The sequence below is a fragment of the Amblyraja radiata genome, chromosome 17 (assembly GCF_010909765.2).
Source record: "Amblyraja radiata isolate CabotCenter1 chromosome 17, sAmbRad1.1.pri, whole genome shotgun sequence".
Taxonomy (NCBI): domain Eukaryota; kingdom Metazoa; phylum Chordata; class Chondrichthyes; order Rajiformes; family Rajidae; genus Amblyraja; species Amblyraja radiata.
Genome location: NC_045972.1, coordinates 4191044 through 4218689, shown reverse-complemented (window position 1 = coordinate 4218689; position 27646 = coordinate 4191044). Strand labels below are relative to the sequence as shown.

The following is a 27646-nucleotide window of genomic DNA, read 5'->3' as shown; positions in this document are numbered from 1 at the left end:
CTGCAGTTGTATAGGGCTCTATTGAGACCACACTTGGAGTATTGTGTGCAGTTTTGGTCCCCTAATTTGAGGAAAGACATTCTTGCTATTGAGGGAGTGCAGCGTAGGTTCACCAAGGTTAATTCCCGGAATGGCGGGACTGTCATATGCCGAGAGAATGCAGCGTCTGGGCTTGTATACTCTGGAAATTAGAAGGATGTGATGGGATCTTATTGAAACGTATAAGATTATTAAGGGTTTGGACATGCTAGAGGCAGGAAACATGTTCCCGATGTTTGGGGAGTCCAGAACCAGGGGCCCAATTTTAAGAATAAGGGGTAAGGCATTTAGAACGGAGATGAGGAAACACTTTTTCACACAGAGCGTTGTGAGTCTGTGGAATTCTCTGCCTCGGAGGGTGGTGGAGGCCAGTTCTCTGGATACTTTCAAGAGAGAGCTAGATAGGGCTCTTAAAGATAGCGGGGTCAGGGGCTTTAGGGAGAAGGCAGGAACGGGGTACTGATGATTGTGGATGATCATCCATGATCACATTGAATGGCGGTGCTGGTTCGAAGGGCCGAATGGCCTACCCCTGCACCTAGTGTCTATTGTCTATAAAATGTCTTCCCTGTTGAGTTATTTTCAACACTGAATGACACCACGTATAACCTGTAACAAATACACTGCCTTGTAATCTTTAATGTGGACAAAATGGAGCAACCTTGGAATTAAAAGTAATAGTTGATCTAGCAATCCTGATGAGAGTTTCTACAGATAACATTAACTCCTGAAAGACCTGACTTTAATTTTCAGATTCTGTACCTACCTCTTCTCTATCCAAACTGCAGAATTATTTTCTTTCTACACCATACCTCGCTCATCACGCAGGCTGTGTTCCCATGAATGATAGTACTGGAGGACTGAGTGTTAAAACGCACAGTGCTGCAGGGAAGCTGGCAGAGCGCCTGCTCTTCCGTTTACTGCATGCTGTGATAACGAGAAGGTAGATGATGGGGGCCGGTGCAAACCGCCATCATCCTGGTTGTCTGTTCCTGTGCCAAGTACATGGCTCTCCTCCAGTAATAAATCACTCATGGCTCACTGTGGAGATGTTAGACAGTTTAGTGCAGGCAACATTGCTGCAATGTTGGGCTGAAGGTTAAATCTCAGCTAGCATGTTGTGTGTGGACCATTATTGGGGAAGGGGAGCAGCAGCACCAAGTGTTGAAAGACTGCCTAGATCCTTGGATCTCGACCAACACTTGTGAAAGAGGTGCCACAAGAGCACCTGCAAATACAAGGTTCACAGCTCTAGACCAGCACAGCATCAAGCAGCAGCAGTAAGGACACAGCAGGTATCTGGCACAAAGAACAAGGTCATGTACCTCTGAGTGATTAATCTGAAGATCAAAGGCGCTATAACAAATAAGCACTCAGTGGAATAATGCTCAGCAGTGTACCAGAATATTCATCCCATCAATTCCCCTTAACACAAAAAAAATCAACACAATTATCCCTGTTTGTTTTAAATTTCAGAAAGTATATCCCAGGTTTGTGTAACTTCTCATAACTTAATCATCACAGATGAGGTATCACTGATAAATCTACATTCCTCTCCAAAGCCGATGTATTTCGCCACGGATATAGTGTCCAGAACTCTTCATTTATTCCATTTGCGATCTAAGAAGGGCTTCGGATACCTGCAACATAGCTTTCATCTATATGGTTACCAGTTTTCTAAATACTCAGATTACGTTTCCATCCTTATCATTCGAATGATCTACCCCATATTCGGGCAGGGTGCCATTTCTGAGAAATGATCATAACCCAGACAGTTTGCAAGTTTGAGATGTAGCTGTGAACTTTTATTTTGAAATAATTTTGTTCCATCCTTATAAGGTCCATGGTATTGGATCACCCCACATTAATATCCATCTGTCAGTTCTGTTAATTTTGCTCAATCTATTAACATCTTTATAATTTAAATGCTCCCATCTGCACTACCTACAATGTCAGCAGTCCATGTGCTATCATGACTCTTAATCCCATTCATCATGTCATTTACAAAAAGTGAATAATGAACTGTTTTGGCTGATCAGTCTGAAGAAGAGTCTTGACCCGAAACGTCACCTACTCCTTCGTTCCATAGATGCTGCCTCACCCCGCTGAGTTTCTCCAGCATTTTTGCCTACCTTCGATTTTCCCAGCATCTGCAGTTCTTTCTTAAACAGTGAACTGTTATGAATTTCTCAATTTAAAGGAAGTATTCCAAAATGAACAGAATTTTTAAGATTGGAACAAAGACATCTCTGATGTTTAGTTTGGAGATACAGCGCGGAAACAGGCCCTTCGGCCCACCGAGTCCGCATCAAGCAGCATTAACACTATCTACACACACGAGAGACAATTTTACATTTGTACTAAGCCAATTAACCTACAAACCTGTAATTCTTTGGAGTGTGGGAGGAAACCAAACTTCTTGGAGAAACCCCACGAGGTCACGGGGAAAAGGTACAAACTCTGTACAGACAGCACCTGTAGTTAGGAGTAAACCCGGGTCTCTGCCGCTGTAAGTGCTGTATGGCAGCAACTCTACCTTTGTGCTACCGTGCCCCCGTAATGTTATGTTCTTAACCATTTTTCTATAACTGAGAAATGGAAATTAATTTACCCTGGGGATTTTTAATCTTCTTTGACAATTTTTCAGTGGACTACACAGGTGTAGGGATCATGGAACAAATTTAAGCTACAGCACTGATCGACTAAGCCCTGACAAGGACTGGTAGACTAGATTAATTTTACTGAGGTATATCTTGGCAATACTCACTACTTGTTGAACTTGTCCATCCTCTCCGATGCGATGGATGTGAACTTGCTGAGCATTTGCCAATGCATAGTGTAGTGTTTGGGCCTGGTTTTGCTGTGAATCTCCTGATGATGGCACTGATCCTTGCATTCCCCCTTCAACAAAGGAAAACAATTTTCAAATTCACGTTAGATAAAATTAGAACCACTCAAGAGTCATACAGCATGGAAACGGGCCCATCTCACGGCAAGCAAGATGCCCTATCTACACTAGTCCCACCTGCCTGCATCTGGCCTTTATCCTAATATTAGTAATAAGGCCTTTCATAACTTGCAGCCTATAGTTAAACACATGACATGTGAAATCCTGTTCACTGCCACAGCATTTGGAAAGCTAGACACTGTGATCTAATTATAAGAGAAAATCCTTGACCAGCCAAATAATGTTGAGTATTATCGACGTTGTGAATTTTATACTTGTTTCAACTATATTTAGCTTATAATTGAATCAGTAAGTAGGAATTAAGTATTTTACATCAGTTCCTTACTCCAAATGTTGCTGGGGACTCAATATAAAGGAATATGTGAAGAAAAGGCAGAAAACTGATTTAAAAAAAGCAGGTTCAAGATGGCAAGCTTCTTAAACCTGGTGGAGAAAACACTAAAGAGGTCCTAGCCATAATTTTAAGGAGTAGAGAACTGTAAGGCTGATAAATATAGTAACTACAACCCAGTCATTTTAGCTTCACTTGTGGGAAAGTTCTAGAAATAATAATTATGGTTAGAATTAGTAACATGAACATGGATCGATTGATATCGACAAATATAGGGCATACAGGCTATTAGAGGCATAGATAGTGAGAACCTTTCTCCCAAGGTGGAAATGTCCAACACTAGATAGCATAGCTATAAGCTGAGAAGGGAAAAATGTAATGGAGAAGTGTGTGGCGTTTTTTAATACGATCGGCTGCAGGAGGCGTCCCCGGGACACGAAGATGGCCAGACGGGCCGACCAGACTTTGAATAATGGCGTCAAAAATGGTTGTGCCCGCAAGAGTAATATATGCAAAAAGCAGTTGCTAATGTGACAAATAAAACACTATTGACTATTGAACTTCACCCCCTGCTTGCTTTGTTAAGTTATGTCAGCAGTTTGTGTTTTTGCTCACTTATACAGTTAATGGTTTAGATATTTCATGGACTGACATTTTCCTTTGTAGTCGACGGCAACTTTGGGTTTTTCATTATGTAAAACCCCAATTTTGTCATCAAGAGGGCACAGGAGGAATAACAATGATGACAGAGCAAGTCTGCCTCAGTGATATGGGTCGATGGAAGCCAAAGAGCAGTAATTAAAGAAAGAACAGTTGAAAAAGTATTTAAACTCTGCATGAAAAATCCCACTTAAAGTTATATATCATGGACTGAAGTCATTAAGCAACGAGAATTTGCCTCATCTACCTGATCCGCTCATGACCGAAGATGAGGGCGTCCTTCGGGCAAAACCTTTCACTGCCAAGCTTTGTCCACGCTGTTTTCTGCGCCATGCAGTTCGACATTTAGAGTCTATGCTCTGTTTTATTCGGTACCAATCCGATTCAGTGATTCCAAATTTATGAAAAAGATGACCTACAAGTGTTAAAAAGTTGCATATTTAACTTTGTACGAGATACACAATTACAAGCAAATTAGTGTAAACCTGGTCAGTTGAAAAAGCATCGCCACCAGTTGATCACGATGATTATATTTTATTGTCACTTATACCTGGCCAGGTGCAGTGAAATTCTTTGTTTTTGCATACAAAGTACACAAAAGAGACGCCACAAAGGCGTTGCAAAGTTAAAATAAGTACTCATCCCTTCTTTGTCCCCCTCAACCTCCCCACCAGGTCCCTAGTTCTCAGCAGTCCCCCTCCCCCCCACGTCCCCCTTTGTTCTGTGGAGGTCAGTTTTGGCACACCCTATGTCACCCAGGTGCCATTAAATCTGAATCCACCTATGGCTATCCTGCACACCCAAAGTATTACAATATGCCGTGGCCCAAAAATCCAATATCAGTGCAGCAAACAAGGCACTGGTGACCTCTGATCCATTGTCTGTCTAATTTAAAACAATCTTAGAAAATGTTCACACCTTCAGTTTATAAACGTTGAATCATAGGTGCCTTCATGTAGATAGTGAAGAGAATCTTGATACTAGTGCACTAAATGGAGGTGATTAAAAAAATATATATATTCTGGTCATTTTGCAATGGACTGTGCTTGGGCTAAGGGCAGCCAATATTATGAACTATTCCAAGTTACAAATTCAGACCCTGAAACTAATAGTAAATGATCTAGGTCATGCATTTTTCATTTTCACAGGAAAATAGATGGTATAGCAATCTCACAATACAATAAAAATACACAAAAATAAACATTTTCGGTCATCATTAAGTAATGGCCCTCAATACAAAAAGCTGAAAGAACAGAAAGTCATCCCAGAACAAAAATCTGGCATTTGCAAATAATAGACAGAAATGCCCCTGGTCATGATGCTTTTGTTGAGACACAAGGAACTCCAGATGTTGAGCAAAACACAAAATGCCGAAGGAACTCAGCAGGTCAGGCAACATTTGAAGAAGTGTCTCGACCTGAAATGTCACCCATTCCTTCTTTCATGAGATGCTGCCTGACCCACTGATTTACTCCAGCATTTTGTGTCTATTTGTCAGATAAGGATGCTTTGTCTCCATTTCACTTCTAGCCTTTGTCATTTCCTACACACATCTGCCAATCAACCCCCTCCTCATCTGTATCCACCTATCACTTGCCAAACTTTGTCCCATACCTGCTTTCTCTCCCCCACTACTATCAGTCTGAAAGAGGGTCCCAATCCAAAACATCATCGCCATTCCCTCAACTGACATTGCCCAACTCTATGGTAGACAAAAGCACTGGAGAAACTCAGCGGGTGAGGCAGCATCCATGGAGCGAAGGAAATAGACAACGTTTCAGGTCGAGACCCTTCTTCAGACTCACTCTTTGCCCAACTTTATGATGCTTTTGTTACTTACTTCCTTGACATAAATTTTTTATGCGACTTTTAAAAATATTTTAAATTATTTTAGCTTAGAGATACAGCATAGAAACAAGCTCTTTGGCCCACTGAGTCCGCACCAACTAGCGATCACCCATACACTAGTTCTAACCTACGCGCGAGGGACAATTTACCGAAGCCAATTAACCTACAAACCTACATGTCTTTGGAATGCAGGAGAAAACCGGAACACCCGGAAAACACCCACGTGGTCACAGAGGGAACATACAGACTCTGTACAGACAGCACCCACAGTCAGGATTGAATCCAGGTCTCTAGCACTGTAAGGCAGCAACTCAACTGCTGCATCACTGCTCATATTTGCTTTCCACCTGTTGATCTAGCTGGCACCATAGGTTTTTAAAGTCCATTCCTAATTGATACTGAAGCGGAAAGTCATTGAACAGCCAACCACATAAGTGGGTTTGGAAACATAAATATGCCAGACGTGATAATGAGGGCAGATCTCATTTCCTGAAAGACATTGGAGATATGGTATTGTTTATACAACAATCCACTCATTTCATGGTTGCTATTACTGAGTCTAGCATCACTTTTCAAGTGCAAACGTAGTTAAAGTCTCCAATTAACATAGTGCAAACTGGTTTGATGCATTTGGATTAACATGACAAAACTGTGGGTAATAGTGCAGTAATTTAGTCACTCTGTCAGCACTCCCCATGAGAAACAAGAAAATCAAATATTTAAATGCTGACAATAGTGTGTGATAGTTATATACTTGAAGTTTAATATACATCTAACACAAGTTAATATTGGCTGCAAAATGGTATGGGGCTGTATACCAGTCAACTTCAGTCAATAACACTTTCAGGCTTAGTGTTTTGTCACACTGACAAACATTGACATCAGTCAAATGCTTTATTCCTGGAATCATTTTACATAATTCTGGCATCCTTCTATTGAGAAAGCAAAAAAAGGATTTGTTCACATATAGTGGTAATGTCCCATTATCAAATATAAATGCGCATTCCAAGCAAGTTCCATTAAGATTGGCAGCCAAGTGAAATACAACTCAGCGAGCCTTGAGTCAGCATATCTCCTGGAAGTCAGACTGACAATCAAGTAACAGAGTGATAAGACTAACATGACTGAAAGAATATTGTAAGCCAGCTTCCTTGGAGAACTTCATCCATAGCAGTACAACGGACATCGATGCTCTTAGTCCGTGCCAGTTCTCCTCAGGAACATTGCAGCTCATCACATTCCCCAATATTTTCACTGTAGTCCTGATTTTTTTCCCCCAATTGATCAAATTCTCTTTTGAATCGACCTTCACCACCCTCAGCTGATATATGATAAACGCTAACCATTTGTTCTGTAAACAGGTTATTCTTTTGCCAATCACCATAAATCTGTGTCCTATAGACTTTGACCTTCCCACCAACTGGAACAGTTTATCTCCAGTATTCTGACAAGACTCTTCATTAGAACAACACATTTACCCTAATATATTTGCCAATAATACAATTATTACCAAAGATCCCATTCCAAGGCAGATGTAAACTCAAATAGAGAAGAGTTCCAGGTGAAGGTATAGGCCCAAAACATTGACTGCCTATTTCCCACATAGATACTGCCTGACCCATCGAGTTGCCCCAGCTGCTCTCTTTCATTGCTACCAATTCCAACATGTGTAGTCGCATGCCACAGCGTAGTCATGCGGTATCATTCACAGTGAATGCTGGAAACATATCGCCTGCTCTGAAAAAAGATAGCATGAGACGTGCTAGGCAAATGACATCTCCCACCCTATCAAGGAACCCTTTTACTTCTGCTAATGACAACCCTTGATAGCCCAGAAATGAAGCAAATCACAGGCACTCCAGGATAAGCTACGAAATGTGGTAAGATTGGGTCGAAGGGTGGGAAGATAAACCTGTGGAACATAAACAGTAAGATGCAGTGGCTGGGGCCAGTATCTTTATTCTGTACTTTTCATTCAATATTACATATATTCTATTCTGATAATTCAATTTGATAATTGACAGCATCAGCGTTGACCTGTCAATAAAAAGTTCTAAAAGATTTGTCATGCTTAACTAGTGGAAATCCAAGAGACAATGGGAAGTTTCACGTTTAAGAAGGAACTGCAGATGCTGGAAAATTGAAGGTAGACAAAAATTCTGGAGGAACTCAGCGGCTGAGGCAGCATCTATGGAGCGAAGGAAATAGGCAACGTTTTGGGTCGAAACCCTTCTTCAGACTTTTCATGAATAGTTTCATGAATGGTTGTTGTTGTACATTCATTTCTCAAAAAAATCCAAATCCCGAGAAATTTGGATGTATAAATTATCACATTGAGGATTCCACACTTGAGTACTTCTACAAAAAGGACACTAGATGTAGAGTCTAACTTAGTGCGCAACTTGGAGAAGGCAGTTAAGTTTGAGACTTCCTTGATCATGCACAAGCAAGCTTGGTGATATTTACTCATACCTCACACCGTGAATGGTCGGGCTCTGGGGAGTGTTGGAGCACAGGGATCTAGGATGCAGGTACATAGTTTCTTGAAAGTGGCGACACACGTAAATAGGGTGGTCAAAAAGTATTTCGGTGCACATCAGTCAGAGTATTGAGTATAGAAGTTAGGAGGTCATGTTGCAGTTATATAAGACGTCGGTGAGGCCACATTTACAATATTGTGTTCAGTTTTGGGAAGGATGTTGTCAAGCTGGAATGGGTGCAGAGAAGATTTACAAGGATGTTGCCAGAACTCTAGGGCTGAGCTTTTGGAAGAGGTTGTGCAGGCTGGAACTTTATTCCTTGGAGCGCAGGAGGATGAGCGGTGATGTTATAGTGGTGTACATAATCGTGAGAGGAATAGATCGGGTAAACGCACAGAGTCTCGAAAACCAGAGGTCAGAGGTTTGTGAGGGGGGGTGGGGGGTGGATATTTATAAAGAACCTGAAGAGCAACTTTTTTTTTACACAAAGAGTGTTGGGCATATGGAATGAGCTGCCACTTGAGGTAGTTGAGGCAGGCACTATCACACAGTTTAAGAAACATTAAGGTACATGGGTAGGATATATGTGGAGGGATATGGGCTAAACGCAGGCAGGCGGGACCAGTGTTGATAGGACATGTTGGGCGGTGTGGGCAAGTTGAGCCAAAGGGCCTGCTGCCACGCTGTGTGACTCTTTGACATGAATTCTGAATCTAATACATTTTCTCAATACTAATTCACTAAAGAAAGTCAGGCATGTTTCATTGCTGTTGTTAAGGTCTCAAATGTTCACTTTCCATGGGATAACTAACCTACACTTGGTCCTTTTCATAAAATTGCAATAAAAGCTCAAAGACTTGCATCTGAATATTCCCTTTCACAAGTTCAAGGCATCCCAGAGCACTCTGATGTTAATAAAGTGCCACAGTTTGTTTCAAAATAGGAAACCTAGCAGTCAATCTGCATGCAGCAATGTGTAAAGTGAACAGGGTCATCCTTAGTTTAGATCAAGGGTCGGCAACCTTGTTCTGCATAGGAGCCAGGACGCATGTCTGTGAGCGGAGGGCGGGCCGCATCTATCATGTATACACGTGGATCCCGCCCCGGATGGCAGGTATCAAATCACTTGTTCACAGAAGGAGCACGGCCGTGCCGACGGTTTTGCGCAGGATGCGGTACAGCCAGAGCTCGGCGCTCAGCCGCTCTTCGGCGCGCCGGATGATTACAGGAAAAAAATCCGCCTGCAGGCCGGATGATTTCGGCCGTAGGTTGCCAACCCTTGGTTTAGATGTTTGAATAGTAAACAGTAAGAAATTACTATTTGTTTAAGAATGCCATGGAATCTTTAGCATCCACATGAAATAGGTTGAATGCAATTACTAAATTAAATCAGAAGATAACTAAACAACAAATCTGGAATTACTGATTGGTAGGATAATATTTAAGATATAAACCAGCCTGAATTTTTGCCCAAAACAAAAATCTTTCTTTTTTTTCTTTCTTTCATTCTCAGTTTTTACCAATTTGAACAATAAATTTAAATGGCAAAGATATGATGCATATTGTTCACAGCAAATTATCCTTCGTATTTGTAACACACTTAAGTTATATTGATACCAATTAATCCATGCCTAGTACTGCAGAAAAAAATATTTGCCAATACTTATTATAATAGTTTATTTTATACTAAATAATAAATAGGTTAATGTAGAAAGAACACTATAATAGATGCAGAAAATAGCATTTTAACAGGTATGTAGAAAAAAAATTTGATGCATACATCTAATTCCGTAAATCATTAAAGGATCCAGCTGCTTTTTGCCATGTTTTCCTTGCCCTGAGAGATTGGACACAGCCTGTATCTCACGATGGAACAGATAATCCAAAAGTGTCAATGCCACTTTTTCGGCCGTTCTGCAGTTTGTGGCAACATGTTGCATATCAGCAGGAGTGATAGGACATCTGACTCGCATCTCGGGGTTGTTCTCATCACCTAACCATGTTCCATTTGGGAAATCCTCTGTGGAAAAAAAATTATAAAATTCAGAATTCAGGAGCAGTACATAACAGCACCAATTAAACTATTTTAAAAACAATTCCTAAATCTTATTCCATAAAATTTGATTGGGTCTTAATTTGTTTTTCAGTATTATCCTTTTAATAAAGGCTTATTCATATTCATCAAATCAATATTGATTTTTATGGAAGTCATGACTATATGTAACATAAGTAGCTGGAGGAACATTGGGTAAAAAAAAAACAGCCATAATTCTCTTTAACTGATTGTTCAACAATATATTTTCTTGGAAATACATACATAGCATGATGAGATATGACAAAATTATGATAAAATGAATATGAAATAACTGCAAAACTGATCAAAGCAGTCCAATTGCGTTGCCCATTCACCTCGCAAGGCATCATTTGGCCAGTGCATTCTTCAAAAGTCCAGAATATTCCTTTCAGAGTACTCACCAAAAATCAAGATCATCAGTAAAACTAAGACTCAGATAAATGTCTTCATTGCAGGCAAAACATATGTCTACACTCTGATATACATTTGATATTCATGATTTACAAAGATAATCAACCACTACCTCAGGGCATATAATTTCTAAGACAAAATCAGAAATGAACTTCGAGAGTATTTTGTTGTCATATGTACCAAAACGGAACAATGAAATTCTTGCTTGCTGCAGCATAACACAGTACTCAATAGATAATATAATAACAATTAAATAGTTCAATAAAACACCCAATATAGTGCAAAACAATAAGCCCAAAGTCCCTGGTGTAAGTAAGCAAGGTAATTTGGAGTTTAGTTGAAGTTCGTAGGGTTGTTGGGAAGAAGCTGTTCCTGAAACTGGACATTGCAGTTTTCAGACTTTTATACCGTCTTCCCAATGGCAGGAGTAAAATAACAGCATGGCCAGGTGTGGGCCCTTGGTGATGCAGGCAGCCTTTTTGAGACAACATCTCCTAAAGACGAGTAGGTCATAGCCATAAAGGACAAGGCTGAGGTTACCCGCCCTATCAGCCTCTTACCACTGTCAACCTGCAGATGTCAGCTCGCCTTTCCTGAGGGGATCTTTTTAGAAACATATAAATTTCTGAAGGGATTGGACAAGCTAGATGCAGGAAAAATGTTCCAGATGTTGGGAAAGTCCAGAACCCGGGGTCACAGTTCAAGAATAAGGTGTAGGCCATTTAGGACTGAGGTGAGGAAAAAATTTTCAGCCAGAGTTGTGAATCTGTGGAATTAAAAGTCAATAGTGCAATCAAAGACAGTCTACACCAACCAAGATGTCCCATCTAAGTCAGTACTATTACCCGCATTTGGCTCATTTCCTTCTAAACCTTTCCTATCCATGTACCTATCCAAATGTCTTTTAAATGTTAAGGCACCTGCCTTAACTACTCCCTCTGGCAGCTTGTTCCATCACCTCATGTGTGAAGTGTGGAATGGAAAGTAATGGATATGGAAGTCTCTATACTTGTTAATTAACTTAAATTCCAAAACTTGATGCAGTCCATCCTCGGACACTTGGCTAAGTTTGAAACTCATTTTATTTAGATAAATTATTGACCTGGTTAAAAAATAAGCAAATAGTCAGGAAACAGGATTTGAGCATCTTGCAAAATGTGATGATTGCCGTCGCAAAAGTATCTGTTTTGGTTTCAACCACTCACTCTCGGGATAGATATTAATGAGCTAGGGAGGACCTATATTCAGTTATTACAACAAATTTACCTGCAATTATTTAACCTATTCCTATAACACTCCAACCTTAAAACAAAAGTCTTGAGGATCTGTCACTCTTATATCTAACAATTTTCCACCAGGGGGAGCCACACGATGGCTGCCTCTCCAACGGTCTGTCTTCGTCTTTTCATTCTTTGTGTTATTAGTTTGTTGTAAAATGCATGTTTTTGCTTATCTTTAGTTTTTGTATTTGTGCGGGGTGGTAGGGGAAACGTTTTAAAATCTCTTTCCTCGACGGAGGTGTGACTTTATCCGTGTCGTATCTCCGTCTGCACTGTGGCCTAACATTGTGGAGATGGCAGCCTCTTGTTTGGGACTTCTAGTGCTCCAAAACCGCGGAGCCTGCGGGCTTTAACATCTTGGAGCGGGCGATCCCTTTGCCAGGGGTCAGCCTTTGGTGCTCCAACCTGCGGGAGCTGCGGACTTTCACAGCGTGGAGCTCGCGTGCCCTGGCTAGCGGCCGATTTCGGGGACTCCAAGCCGCAGAAGGTTTCGACCGTCCCAATACGGGAGCTCAAACCGCCCCGACGTGAGAGCTCGATCACCGGCTGCGGATGGTTCAACTCCCCCGACCGCGGGAGGAAAGGAGGAAAGAAGATAAGACTTTATTGCCTTCCATCACATTGGGGGAATGTGGAGGAGCCGCTGTGGTGGATGTTTATGTAAAATGTTTATGTAGTTGTGTGTCTTGTTGCTTTTTTGGTATGACTGTACGGCAAACCAAATTCCTCGTATATTGCAAAACATGCTTGGCTAATAAATTACGTTTATGATTATAATTATTACAATGTTTTACTGATAATAAATTAATTAAACATGTGTTGGTTTTCTACCACAACTCACATGTATCCACCTACCACTTGCTAGACTTTGTCCTGCCCCCACTTCCAGTTTCCTCGCCCCCCCACCACAATCTGAAGATGGGTCCCGACCCTAAATATTCACCAGGAATGCTGCCTGATGTTTTGTCTTTTGTCTTTTGTCTTTTCTACCACAACATGTTAAATGTTTACAATTTGCTGGTTTGTCCATTAACGATTCAGCCTAGGAATTGTTCCAATCAATTACTTCTTCATTCTTTCAAAGGCTGCTTTAATTAAATTTAAAATCTTGTTATCTTTCCCCACTCCTCATTCTCGTAAACCGAATACCGAATTTAATAATATTATGGTCAAACACTGCAAGCTGCAGTAAAACTCACATTAGCAATATTCCTGGCATGTTTCTGAAACTGATCCAATTTTGGTCATAGGCTATAATGCTGAGGAACAAAAATAGAACACTGCAATAGAGACAACACAAGTATGACATGTACAAGGTGCTGGTGAGGCCACAATTAGTGTAATATGTTCAGTTTTGATCACCCTGCAATTGGAAAGAAGTTGTTAAGTTGGATAGAGTGCAGAGAAGATTTACTAGGATGTTGCCAGGAAAAGGGCCTCTGTTATAGGGAGAGGTTGAGCAGGCTAGGACTGCATTCCTTGGAGCATAGGAGGATGAGGTGATCTTATAGGTGTATATGATCATGAGGGGAATAGACAGGGTAAATGCACCCAGTATTTTACCCAGAGTAGGGCAATCAAGAACCAGAGGACATATATGGTGAGAGGGGAATGATTTAAAAGGAATTTGAGGGGCATTTTTTTTTTTCAAACAGAGGGTAATGGGTGTATGGAATGAACTGCCAGAGGAGATAGTGGAGACAGAAACATTAACATAATTTAAAAGACAGTTGGACACGTACGTGGATGGGAAAGGTTTGAGGGATATGGGCCAAATACGGGCAGGTGGGACTAGTGCAGATGGGGTACTATGGCCGGCATGGGCAAGCTGGGTCAAATAACCTGTTTCCGCGCTGTATGAATCAATGACTATTTAATATTTAATTCCACATTAACATGGCCAAACCGTTAATTAATTATAGAGGAACAAAAGATTGCAGCTGGTGGGATTTGTAGCAAAGAAAGGAGAGCTGCAGGAGGAAATCAGACAGTCAAGCAACATCTGTAGAGGGAAATGGATAGTCAATGTTGCATAGAGGGAAGTAGCCAGGAGAAAGAGGCAGGACAAAATGTAGCAATAGCTGGATACAGGTGAGGGAAGGCTAATTGGCAAATAACTCTCAGGTGGGAGAAGGAAGCTCATTAACTTTGCTACTAACCTCCACCCTGTCTTCAAACTTGGACCATTTATGACGCCTATTTCTTGATCTCTCTGTCTCCATCTCAGGAGACAAACTATTCACTGATACCTACTACAAACCCCATGATTCCCGCAGCCACATAAACAACGTCCCTCCCCATCTTCAGACACAACTCCCACACTGGATGACGATTTATAGAACACTAGCTAACAATTTTGTGCAAATCAAATTCAGTCGGACTCTTCAAAAATAATTAGATAAATATTTAAAGGAGAAAACATTTACAGGGATGTTGGAAAATAGCGATGCCAGTGGGAGAAGTGGGAGTCACTTTTTCAAACAGTAGATGTAGATTCAATAAACCAATCGCCACCTTCTGTGTAGCTTTTTCTAAAACTATGGCAGAAGGAAGGAACCTGCTTCTAGACTTCTGCCAAAACCTTTCTGGCAAATTTACACATTTTATTCTACCCATTGGAAACTAATTTTGATTCAGCACCCAATAAAAGTTTTATGATTTTTAGTCAACATAAAATAATAAACTACTTTAAGATAAAGAAATTAAACCAAAGTAATTAAAAGCTTTCAGTTAATGTACATTAATAATTATTAAATAAGGCAATTTTTGAAAGATACATTAAGCTATGGTTTCTATTTTCATTAGGTAAGTAAATAAAAATTAAATGCACACATGTGATTAACATTAGTATAACAATAGGTTCTATAGTATACCAGAGAGAAAGATCTCAACAATAAGGAAACATTGATAATAAAACAATTTGACAGCAATCTATCATATCAAACAATGTTTTTTCATTCCAACTTAAAACTATCATAACCATGTTATTAATTATAGTAAATGACTTGTGGTATAGATATAGTGTTGACATCTTTTGCCATGCTGGAGTGGTCAGCTGTGCACTGGAGAATGAAGCAACATCGACAAGCTACTGAAGAACTAAAATAATCATTTTTGAAGTTATTACTGCATTAAAAAAACACACTACAATCACAATAAGGAATTTATGAAACTGCACTATTTCACATCGAATCTAGCACCGTGTCAAAGATACAAGACCCAAGAGAAATTATTGTTATGACTAGTATTGTTGCAGACAATAAATATTTCACAAATTCCATTCCTCCCTGAAATATTACTGTTGGCGCCATAGATTAAAAACGTGCAACATTACACACATCATGGCTAATCCCTCTATTCAGCAGCTCCGGATATTAATTTTGGTATCCAGAGAATATTGCAAGGCTCAAAGATCCTGTGAAGCTGGCATGTATCTATTGGCCTCAAACACACTAAAACGAGTAAACTGGTAAAAATCCATGACTAGTAAGAAGGTGATGCATTGTTCTGCTTCATGTGACAATTACATGGATGGTTTAAGGAATGTACCTTATCTAACGGAAAAACTGTCTAATTATGAGACATGAACACTGCTCTTAATTTTAGTGATGGTACTGGGTCAAATAATTCCATTATCTGGTGCGTCTTTAGAACCATTCTGAGAAAGTGTCTTAGCCCTGAAATGTTAATTCTGTTTCTCTTTCCGCACGTTGCCTAATCTGCTTGGTTTTTCCATCATGTTTTGTTTCAATTTGAGATTTCTAGCAGTCGCAGGATTTTTACTTGTTCACACCTTCAGACCTGTTTAATCCCTTTGCCTTCCACACTTATCTCCTTTAATCACTCCTATCCTGCACTCCACCTTTTCTGCCCATTGCCTTCCAGCTTTTCAACAGACCGCCATGAACTCCCACTTTAACTTTCATGTTTTCCCTGGCTCTGCTCTAGGTTGTAATTGGTAAATCTGTAAATTATTCTGTCAAGATGAATGGCCATCATCAATCTGAAGCATCTACTTCAGATTTACAGGTTTAGAGGAATTTCAATTTTGGCTTACATAGCTGAAACAACTCCTGTTGAACACAAACAGAATGAATTTATTAATGGACAATATCTACAGGAGTGCCTGAGGTAAAAGGCAAGTGGGACCCTTTTCCCAAAGCTTAAGCTACTTGCTAAATGCAAAATGATAAAACTGGATTATCAAAACATATGACAAAATATGATGAGAATTTTCATCTTGTCAATTGGTCGTAAATCTTGGTAAACTGCAATAGAAAATGAAAGATCTTCTTCTATGTGGGCAGCATCCGAAATATCTCCCTAACCTATCCAAACTAGAAAAAGATTAAAAATGCCCAATCATATCTTCCATTTTAATAAAACTGCACAATCTTTGCAATGAATACAATAATTTAGTACTCCGCTTCCAACATTATTTTGGTTAACTGAACCAACTAAACAGTGAAAATAATTAAAATTAAATTTAAAAAAGAGTGACAGGTTAATTAATTTGCTTAGAAATATTTAATATAATCTTCTTGAAATATATATCATTAAATGGTATTATTATCTTGCTGCCTCCCATTCCACATCAATTGAAATCAAGGGTGGAACAGTGACGCAGCGGGAGAGTTGATGCCTTGCAGCTCTTGCAGTGCCGGAGACCCGGGTTCGATCCCGACTACGGGTGCTGCTGTACAGAGTTTGTACATTCTCGCTGCGACCGCGTGGGTTTTCTCCGAGATTTTCGGATTTCTCCCACACTTCAAAGACGTACAGGTATGTAGGTAAATTGGCTTGGTAAATGTAAAAATTGTCCCTAGTGTGTGTAGGATAGTGTTAATATGCGGGCATCACTGGTCGGCGCAGACCCGGTGGGCCGAAGGGCCTGTTTCCGTGCTGTATCTCTAAACTATACTAAACTAAACAAAACAATTGTTACAGGGCAATTTCTCTTTCAATTAAAGTTGGGATACTTTGGGAAATTCATTGTCAAGATCCTCAACTGTGTCCTCCCAACAGCCATTGAGTTGCTCTTCAAATAGCAAAGTGATTTCCATCCACATAGACACAATAAACATGAAGCTCACCATGCAATAATTCCAACAGAAATTCAAGAACCAAATCAATCACTGTACATGGCCATTTTTGACCTCCTGACCCTGTCAATCAGAAGGGACTATGGAGGGGGAGGGGGAGGGGGAGAGGGAGAGGGAGGGGGAGAGGGAGAGAGAGAGATAGAGAGAGAGAAGAGAGAGACAGATCAGAGAGAAGAGCTAGAGAGTAATAAGGGAGAGAGCGATAGCAGAGAAGAGATAGTATAGACGGAATTGGCGCTGTAATTAAGACGACTAGCACAGTGTACGGTGAGTTCTTTAAAAGAGGGGAGAAAGGGAGAGAAGGGGGAAAGGGTGGGAGGGGAAGGGGAGGGGACCAACTTTTAAGAAGCCAGACAACTTTTAATGCCAGAGATACACAGTTGTGAAGTTCAGCGGGCATTTAACATTACCGGTCGGTTATCGTTGGTTCTGAAAACCCGTGCTTACGTTTTATTCCCCCAAGTGGGCCACTTCCATTGCCACAGTGAGGCCACATGCAAACTAGAAGAGCAGCACCTCATATTCCACTTAGGTAGCTTACAATCTAACGGTATGCGCATTGAATTCTTCAATTTAAGGTAACCAACCTACAAAAAAGACCCCTACCCTTGCCCACCCGATATTCACTACCACATTTTACTCTCACTCTCTTCCCTGTGCTCACCTGCATTCAGATACTTTTCTCCCCTTCCCCCTCTCCCATCCATCTTCCATCTACATTCTTTCTTCTGGCTTCACAATCCCCATCCTTATCTCACACTTTCTGTCTTCATCTCTGGCATTTGTCCAACCACCCGCCAATCAAAGCTTCACTCTCACATGTATCCACCTATCACTTGCTAGGCTTTGTCCTGCCCCCACAACCAGCTCCCCTCCCCTCCCCCCCCCCCCCCACCACAATCTGAAGAAAGGTCCCAAACCCAAATATTCACCAGGAATGCTGAGTTACTCTGGCACTTTTTTTTTTAATCTATAAGAAGAAGTTGTACAAGCTTGGATTTTCTCCTTTGGAGTGCTGGAGTCTGAGTAATGACCTGATCGAAGAATATAAGATTATAAAAGGCATGAATAGGATAGTCTTTTTTTTCTCCCAGAGTAAGAATGTCAAATACCAGCTTAAAGGTGAGCGAGGATAAGTTTAAAGGATATTTACAAGGCAAGCTTTATACACAGAAACTGACAGATGCCTGTAATGCGCTGCTGGGGGGAGTTGACAGAAGCAGATAAGACAGAACACAAATACATGAATAGGTAGGGAACAGAAGGGGGCTCATGCACAGACCGAAGTGGTTACTTTAACTTGGCATTATGGTCGTCACAGACACAGTGGGCTGAAGGGATGTACTTTTCTATGCATCTATCTATGAAAAATCCCAACCTTGAAAATGTAATTCTCCAGTAATACCTTTCATGCGATTTTCTGTACTAATTCAGACAGTTTGAATTTTTCTCTTGGGTGGGAAAGCACAGTTAAACATCCTGGAAGCCACTGAAGTTAGATTGACAAATGTAATTCAGAAGCACCCTCTCCGACCTTTGCCTTGAGCATGCCTTTGATTTTGTATCCTGCAAGTGATGTGTTTGGGTGATTCTATTCTAATCATGCAGATATAATGTCTTTGCTTTGGCAAATAAAAGTGACTTTTGGCTTGTAGGAACTGAATGAGAAATATTTTAAGTGTGAAACATAATTCCTGTGTTATCCAGTAGCATTAGTCAGAGGGAATAAAACAGAGGGATGAATAGTATTGGTTGTAGCTTATGGTTCCAAAAGGTACCTTTGGTATTCAGCCACATCTACCCTAGTCCGGGGTTTGTGTAGATCCTCTGCAGATCCGTGGCATTTGATTAACATTCTTTTGTGCAACCTGTCACTCCCCTCCATGACTGGAATCACCAGGAAACCCGTGAAGGATTCCTTTTTTGCGGAATCCTCTCATATTTTTCCCATGAGAATCTCTGATAATCTTCTCATAATTTTATAGTTCCATTAGGTCGTCCCTCAGCCTCCACCATTCCAAGTTTGTGAAATTTCTCCTCAAAGCTAATACTCTCCAGTCCAAGAAACATACTGGTGATGGAAAGAGCTGCTGATGCTGGTTGATACCCAAGAAAGACACAAAGTGCTGGAGTAACTCAGCAGGTCAGGCAGCAACGGGATGCCACTAGTCACATCTTCCCATCGCCGCCCCTTTCAGCTTTCCGCAGAGTCCGTTGCATCATAACGTAGGGCAGCACGTTGGTGCAATGGTAGAGTTGCTGCCTTACAGCGCCAGAGCCCCAGGTTCAATCCTGACTATGGGTGTTTGCCTGTGCGGAGTTTGTACGTTCTCCCCTGCTTGGGTATACTCCATGGTCTCTGGTTTCCTACCACACTCCAAAGACATACAGGTATGTAGGTTAAATGGCTTGGTAAAATTTGTAAATTGCCCCTAGTGTGTGTAGGATAGTGTAAGTGTGCAGGGATCGCTGGCCGGCGCAGACTCAGTGGGCCAAAGGGCCTGTTTCCGTGTTGTATCTCTAAACTAAACTCACTGATTCGCTCATCCCTTCCCACCCAAACCACCCCCTCCCCGGAAATTAGCCCCTGCAACTGCAGGAGATGCATCACCTGTCTTTGTACTTCCTCCCTCGAATCCATCCAGGGACACCAACAGTCCTTTCAGGTGAGGTAGAGGCTCACTTGCACCTCCCCAAATTTCATTTACTGTATCCGTTGTTCTCAGTGTGGGTTCCAATATATCAACGAGACCAAGCTCAGACTGGGCGATCATTTCACTGAACACACGCTCATTCTGTCTTGGCCTACGCTATCTCCCAGTTGCCAAACATTTTAACTCCCTTCCTATTCCCACACTGACCTTTATGTCCTGGGCCTGGGCCACGGTTAGAGTGAGCCCACGCACAAATTGGAGGAACAGCACCTCATATTTTGCTTGGGCAGCTTACAAATCAAGTAACCCCTGCATTCCCTCTCCTCCCCTCCACCCCACCCTAGACCTCTTCCCCAGCCAACAAAGGGCCTTAATGGGATCCACATTATATATTATGGGCCATCTGTTGCTGACCCTGATTTGTTCTGGCCTTTTCCTACTGTCAGTCCCCCCCTCCCCACCTTATACTTTCAGTCTGAAGAAGGGATCTGACCAGAAATATCACCCATCTTTTTTCTCCAGTGATGTTGCCTGACCCACTGTGTTACTTCAGTGCTTTGTGTCTATCTTCAACCTACTGGTGAACCTGTTTTGCACCCTAAGTCTCCACATCCTTCCTATAATGTGGCCAAATATAGCCGAACAAATGTCTTCTACAGTTGCAACATGATGTCCCAACTAAATTCCCCGACTAAAGGGCCTGTCCCACTTTCACGACCTAATTCACAACCTTTTTTACTCATGGACATTTTTCATCAGGCTAGAAAAATGCCCCGACCTACTTGATGCCACGAGTACGACTAGCATCACGACCTACCTACGACCTCCTACGACCTTGTGACGACCATGTTGCGAGTATGAGTCCAGGGCAAACTCGGCAGAGGTCGTGAATTAGGTCGTGAAAGTGGGACAGGCCCTTAATGAATGCAAGCACACCATAAGCCTTCTTTACCACCCAATCCACTCGTGCATCTACTTTCATGGAGTTATGAACTAGCAGGCCAAGATTCCTCAGTGCATTCATACTCCTGTGTTTTGCCATGCACTGTATACTTCCCATTTACATTTGACCTCCCAAAATTCAACACATCTCACTTGTCAGGATTAAATTCCATCTATCGTTTCTCCATCCAAAGTGCCAACTTACCTATATCCTGGTGTATCCTTTGATAACCTTCCTCCCTATCCACAATTCCACCCATTTTTGTATTATCTGCAAACATGCTAATAGATCACCTACACTTTTAAGTCAAATCATTTGCAAACAGTGCATTGCAAACACAGAGGCCTCAGCACTGATCATTTGCTCCACCAGTCACAGTCACACAGTTGGAAAACATCACTCTACCACCATGACCAAGCAAAATCTTGGATCTAATTTACCAACTCACCTTGGATTCCCTGTGACTTAATTTTCAGAACAGCCTACCACGAGGGATCTTGTCAATTGCTTTACTGAAGTCCTTGCAGATGCCAACCACTGCAACACCCTCATCAATCATGTCCATCACATCCACAAAATTCTCAATCAAATTTGTGAGATAAGACCTCCCCTGCACAAAGACAGGTCGACTATCTGTAATAAATCTATATTCTTCCTTAGAATGAATTCAGTCCTTAAGGATCCTCTCCAATAAAGTCCCTCCCACTGATGTAGGGTTCACCAGCTTATAAATTCCTGGATTGCCCTTCTTAAACAATGGAATAACACTGGATATTCTCAAGTGTTCTAGCTAAAGAGGATTGAAAGATCTGTATTAAAGCCTCAGCAATTTCCTCTGTTGCTTCCCTCAACATTGGGGAAATCCCACCTTACTGTTTTTTCAAAATACCAAACACCATCTCCTTCTTAGTATCAACATATTTTGGATTTCAAAATATTTATCCTTCATACGACATGATAGTTGACCATTTCTTCATGTTTTTCCCTTTTCCATTCTGTGCGTTCTTTATGGACTACAGTGCCAGTATTACGTCTGGGTAGACAGCTGGAATTCTACTCCAGAGACTCTTCAGTAGATACATTTGTGAAGGGAAAGGGACTCGTGTTAAACCTCATCATACAAGCAGGGGTGAGAAAATTAGAGAACGTATTGGGTTAATATTTTTCTCTCTAAAATCCAAAAGAGGCAGAAATCAGGAAATGAAACCCAGGCCAAGATCCAAGTCCTACATCTGGCAAACAATTCCAGTACCCAAGGGTGTAAATAATGTGGGAGTCTGAGACACCCAGACAGTGCTACACATCACAAAATTGTATGAAAAAACACCTGGCAAATCGAATGAGCTAAATTTCTGCTCAGTTGGAAATATATTCCAGCTGAAATGTGCATTATAACTTGCCATTGTTGCAACTAGGTAGTTTGCCTTTAGTATTTTGAACAAACATTCACAGCAGAAATGACTGTATATTTGCAATGTCTTCAATGGAAAATTGTCAGACATAAATCCTGAACTGATTTTATGATCTCAATTCCTTTTCCTTGGCAGAGGCATCTAATTTACACCATCACGTCATCAAGAGTGGAGTGAGGCCGACTTCCTGACAGTTTTATCTTTTTAGAAGCATAGAATTGTACAGCATAGAAACAGGCCATCCATCCACCTCAGTATCCAACATCTGGTTCACAGGTTCACCGACATCTCCCAACCGTTTCTTGATCTCACCGTCCTCATCATAGGAGATAGACTATCGACTAACATCTATTATAAACCCACTGACTCCCACAGGTATCTAGATTAAACATCTTCCAACCCTGCCTCCTGCTAAGACACTATCCACTACTACAAATTCCTATGTCTATGCCGCATCTGAGCCGAAGGTGAGGTATTCCATACATAGATAGATACATAAAAAATAGGTGCAGGAGCAGGCCATTCGGCCCTTCAAGCCAGCACCGCCATTCAATGTGATCATGGCTGATCATCCACAATCAGTACCCCATTCCTGCCTTCTCCCCATAACCCTTGATTCCGCTAGCCCTAAGAGCTCTATCTAACTCTCTTTTGAATGCATCCAGCGAATCGGTCTCCACTGCCTTCTAAGGCAGAGAATTCCACAAATTCACAACTCTCTGGGTTAAAAAGTTTTTCCTCACCTGTTCTAAATGGCCTATCCCTTATCCTTAAACTGTGGTCCCTGGTTCCGGACACCTCCAACATCTGGAACATGTTTCCTGCATCTAGCGTGTCCAATCCCTTAATAATTGTATATGTTTCAATAAGATCCCCTCTTGTACTTCTAAATTCCAGAGTATACAAGCCCAGCCGCTCCATTCTATCAACATATGACAGTCCCACCATCCCGGGAATTAACCTCATGAACCTACGTTGCACTCCCTCAATAGCAAGAATGTCCTTCCTCAAATTTGGAGACCAAAACTGCACACAATACTCCATGTGTGGTCTCAATATGGCCCTGTACAACTGCAGAAGGACCTCTTTGCTCCTATACTCAAATTATCTCGTTATGAAGGCCATCTTTCTTCACTGCTGCTGTACCTGCATGCTTCCTTTCAGTGACTGATGTACAAGGACACACAGGTCTCGTTGCACTTTCCCTTTTCCTAATCTGACGGCATTCAGATAATAATCTGCCTTCTTGTTCTTACCACCAAGGTGGAAAACCTCACATTTATCCAGATGTCCTCATTCTTTAGGGAACAGATGTTCCCCTCTTCCATCATAGATGTGGCTCTCACAAGGGTCTCCTCGATATCTCGCAGCTCCACTCTTGTTCCCCTCCCCCCCCCAGTCGCAACAGAGAGTGTCCCTAGTCCTCACCTTTCATCCCATCAGCTGTCGCATACAGCACAAACCTCCGACATTTTCGCCGCCTCCATCCGGATCCCACCACTAGCCACATCTTCCCATCTCCGCCCCTTTCCGCTTCCGCAGAGACCGTCCCATCTGCAACTCCTTGGTCAACTCGTCACTTCCCACCCAAACCACCCCCTCCCCAGGCACCTTCCCCTGCAACCACAGGAGGTGCAACACCTGCCACAATACCTCCTCCCTCGACTCCTTCCAAGGACCCCGACAGACTTTTCAGATGAGACAGAGGTTCATTTGCACCTCCTCCAACCTCATCTACTGTATCAGCTGTTCCAGGTGCAGACTCCTATATATCGGCGAGACTAAGCGCAGGCTCGGCAAACGTTTCGCTGAACACCTCCACTCAGTCTGACTGAACCTACCTGTATCTCCAGTATGCTAAACACTTTAACTCCCCCTCCCATTCCCATACTAACCTTTCTGTCCTGGGCCTCCTCCACTGTGAGAGTGAGACCCAGTGCAAATTGGAGGAACAGAAACATCATATTTCGCTTGGGCAGCGGTATGAATATTGACGTCTATAACTATAATGGAGATTGCTTTCCCTCTATCCCCATTCCTCCCCCTTCCTAGTTCTCCCACTAGTCTGACGGTCCCCGATTAAATTTAATCTCTGTATGCTTCGATGTCACCTCATAGCAAAAGGATTTGAGTATAGGAGCACGGAGGTTCTACTGCAGTTGTACAGGGTCTTGGTGAGACCACACCTGGAGTATTGCGTACAGTTTTGGTCTCCTAATCTGAGGAAAGACATTCTTGCCATAGAGGGAGTACGAGAAGGTCACCGGGACTGATTCCTGGGATATCAGGACTTTCATATGAGAAAGACTGGATAGACTCGGTTTGTACCGCCAGAATTTAGAGATGAGGGGGGATCTTAGAAACGTACAAACTTCTTAAGGGGTTGGCAGGGCTAGATGCAGGAAGATTGTTCCCAATGTGGGGAAGTCCAGAACAAGGGGTCACAGTTTAAGGATAATGGGGAAATCTTTTAGGACCGAGATGAGGAAAACCTTTTTCACACAGAGAGTGGTGAATCTGTGGAATTCTCTCCCGCAGAAGGTAGTTGAGGCCAGTTCATTGGCTATATTTAAGAGGGAGTTAGATGTGGCCCTTGTGGCTAAAGGGATCAGGGGGTATGGAGAGAAGGCAGGTACAGGATACTGAGTTGGATGATCAGCCATGATCATATTGAATGGCGGTGCAGGCTCGAAGGGCCGAATGGCCTACTCCTGCACCTATTTTCTACGTTTCTATGTTTCTCCTAGCTAACAATGATCTATTCTACAATTTCCTTGAACCTCATCCCCTTTGATATCTCGTTTTCACACCTTACCCTTCCTTATCTCTGTGTCTCCCTCGCACCTGATTCTCAGTCTGAAGAAGGTCGACCCGAAACATCACCCATTCCTATCCGGAGATGCTGCCTGTCCCGCTGAGTTACTCCAGCATTTTGTGTCTGCCTGATCCACAGCATGCTGTGCTCAAGTAAGTCAAGTGCTCAGTTGGGAACCTCTCAAATGTTGTCAGTGATTCAGTTTGAACCACTCAGTCAGGCATTAGAGGTACTTACTATTTTGGGTGAAGAAGGTCTCCTTCATATCTCCTCTAAATCTTTTACCTCTTACCCTGATACAAGATAGTGCACAGGACTTGGACTACGTGGAATTTGTTCACAAGGACAAAGTGCTGGAGCACATCAGCAGGTCAGGCAGCATTGTTGGAGAACATAGTTAGGTGACATATCGGGTCAGGACCCTTCTTCAGGCTAATGGTGGTGTGGGGGGGGTTGGGAAGAAACTAGAAACGAGGTGGGGGTAGTCAAAGTCGAGCAAGTAATAGGCGAATAGAGGTGAGGGCTTTTTTTTATTGGCGGATGCTTGAACAAAGGCCAGAGATGAAAAGACAAAATAAATGCACGAATTGTGAAGCTATAGGAAGGAATATACTGTAGGTGGAATGGATGAGGGAACAGGAAAATGGGAAATGGGGCACATCCAGGTCCCATAGCGAAGAGAGGGGACAAAAAAGGTAGGAGAGGTATTTGTAGGGTAGTTACCTAAAATTGGAGAATTCAATGTTCTTATCATTCATTTGTAAGCTACCCAAGTGGAATGAGAGGCACTGTTCCTCCAGTATGTGTGTGAGCTCACTCTGGCCATGGATAGCAACTGGGTGATCCAGAGGGCCTTGACAGACTGAGCACAAGTGTTTGGCGAAACAGTTGCCTAGTCTACACTTGGTCGTACCAAAGTAAAAGAAGCCACATTGGGAAAACCGAGCACTAATATTGGGTGTGTAATGGACACTTGAGAAGGTTGAGAATGAGCCAGGTAAATGGGCCAAGGAATGGCAAATGGTGTCAATTCTGTTAAGTCCAAAGTGTTGCATTTTGCGATGTCAAACCAGAGTACAATTTTCACAGTGTACAGTAAGGCCTTGTAGAACACTTAGGAGTAAAGGACAATCTACTCTCGTTATTACAGATCACTTTATAACAGATTTTGGTTGTAGTGGATTAACGTGTCTGTTTGTGGTGGCAGTTGGCGGGCGGTGCACAGTGCAGTGTTTGGCAACAGAAAGGCGGCAGAGGGGAGAGAGAGTGAGCAGTAAAGCAGTAAACCACGGGGAAATGACAGGCTGGGAAGCAGCAGAGCCTCTGGCCCTACACATGGTGCACTGGGGCAGGCCCAGTATTCACACCGCCTTCATGATGCTTGCTCTCTCCGCTCCCGCAACCGGAAGCATGCCACGTGGCACCAGCTCGATGGTTATCTGGCGGCAGATGGAGGCAGTGCAACGAGAGCCTGGCATGGTTACCAGGTGACTGCGGCATGCGTTGTCACGGTGATGCAGATCCAGTGGTGTGCTCAGTGGCGGACTGGCCAGGGTGTCAGCTTGCCCGATGGCAAGTGGGCCCCTGATGAAATGGGCCCCCTATATCAAGTGGGCCCCTGATGAAGTGGGCCCCCTTTGTCTCCTGGCAACCAATACTTTTAGACCCAGTCTGCCACTGGGTGTGCTGCATCTGAATCCTTCAGCTGGGACTTTGTTTTGTTACAACCGCTGCAAACCCATGTCCAATGCAATGCTCTTGATGGTGCTCGGTGTCTTTTTGAGGCAGCGCCTCCTTTGGAATTTTATGTTATAGTTGTACATGACACTGATGAGTTCCATTTGAAGTATTAGGTTTTAGATTAGGTTACTCTTCTCCAGAAATGATGTAATTAAGCTGGAAAAAGTGCAATAAAGATTTACAAGAATGTTGCCAGGACTCAGGGGCCTGACATAGGATCTGCCATTTAGGATAGTAGATTTAGGCCATTCGGCCCATCAAGACTATTCCGCCATTTAATCATGGCTGATCTATCTCTCCCTCCTAACCCCATTCTCCAGCCTTCTCCCCATGACCACTGACACCTGTACTAATCAGGAATCTATCTATCTCTGCTTTAAATATATCCACTGACTGCATCCGAAGCTTTCTGTTGAGCAGGTGGATTGGGGAATAGTTGATGGAATACAGTGAAATGTGAGGTGGTGCATTTTGGGTGTACAACATGGGCAGGACCTACACAAGGCTCTGGGGAATGTTGTAGAGCAGAGGGATCTAGGAGGACTGGTATATAGTTTGTTGTAAGCGGCATCACAGGCGGATAGGGTGGTCAAAAAGTATTTTGGCACATTGGCCATCATCAGTCAGCGCATTGCGTAGAAGTTAGGAGGTCATGTTGCAGTTGTATAAACAGTTGGTGAGGCAGCATTTAGAGTATTGTGTTCAGTTTTGGACACCATGTTATAGGAAAGATTTTGTCAAGCTGGAAAGGGTGCAGAGAAGATTTACGAGGATGTTGCCAGGACTCGAGAGCCTGAGTTATAGAGAGAGGATTAGCAGGAATGCTAAATTCCAGCGTTCCAGGAATTCTATTCCTTGGAACGCAGGAGGATGAGGGGTGATCATATAG

At 42.3% G+C, this 27646-nt stretch overlaps 1 protein-coding gene and 1 long non-coding RNA gene across 5 annotated transcripts in view; one reads left to right on the top strand and one right to left on the bottom strand.

Moving 5' to 3' along the window:
• LOC116982428 (BTG3 associated nuclear protein) overlaps window positions 1-27646 on the bottom strand; it is a 127414-nt gene that overhangs the window by 41542 nt on the left and 58226 nt on the right. For 3 of the 4 annotated variants that reach the window (XM_033035644.1, XM_033035647.1, XM_033035648.1), the window contains exons 7-9: window positions 10107-10346; window positions 4246-4413; window positions 2807-2943 (exon numbers count right to left, since the gene is read on the bottom strand). In XM_033035644.1, coding sequence (XP_032891535.1) covers window positions 2807-2943; window positions 4246-4413; window positions 10107-10346 — 545 coding nt within the window. The remainder of the gene's footprint in view (window positions 1-2806; window positions 2944-4245; window positions 4414-10106; window positions 10347-27646) is intronic. The other variant, XM_033035646.1, reaches the window with a different exon arrangement.
• LOC116982429 lies at window positions 8673-25927 on the top strand. The gene is made up of 3 exons (XR_004414457.1): window positions 8673-8683; window positions 19334-19336; window positions 25850-25927. It is a non-coding gene; the product is annotated as an uncharacterized LOC116982429 (long non-coding RNA).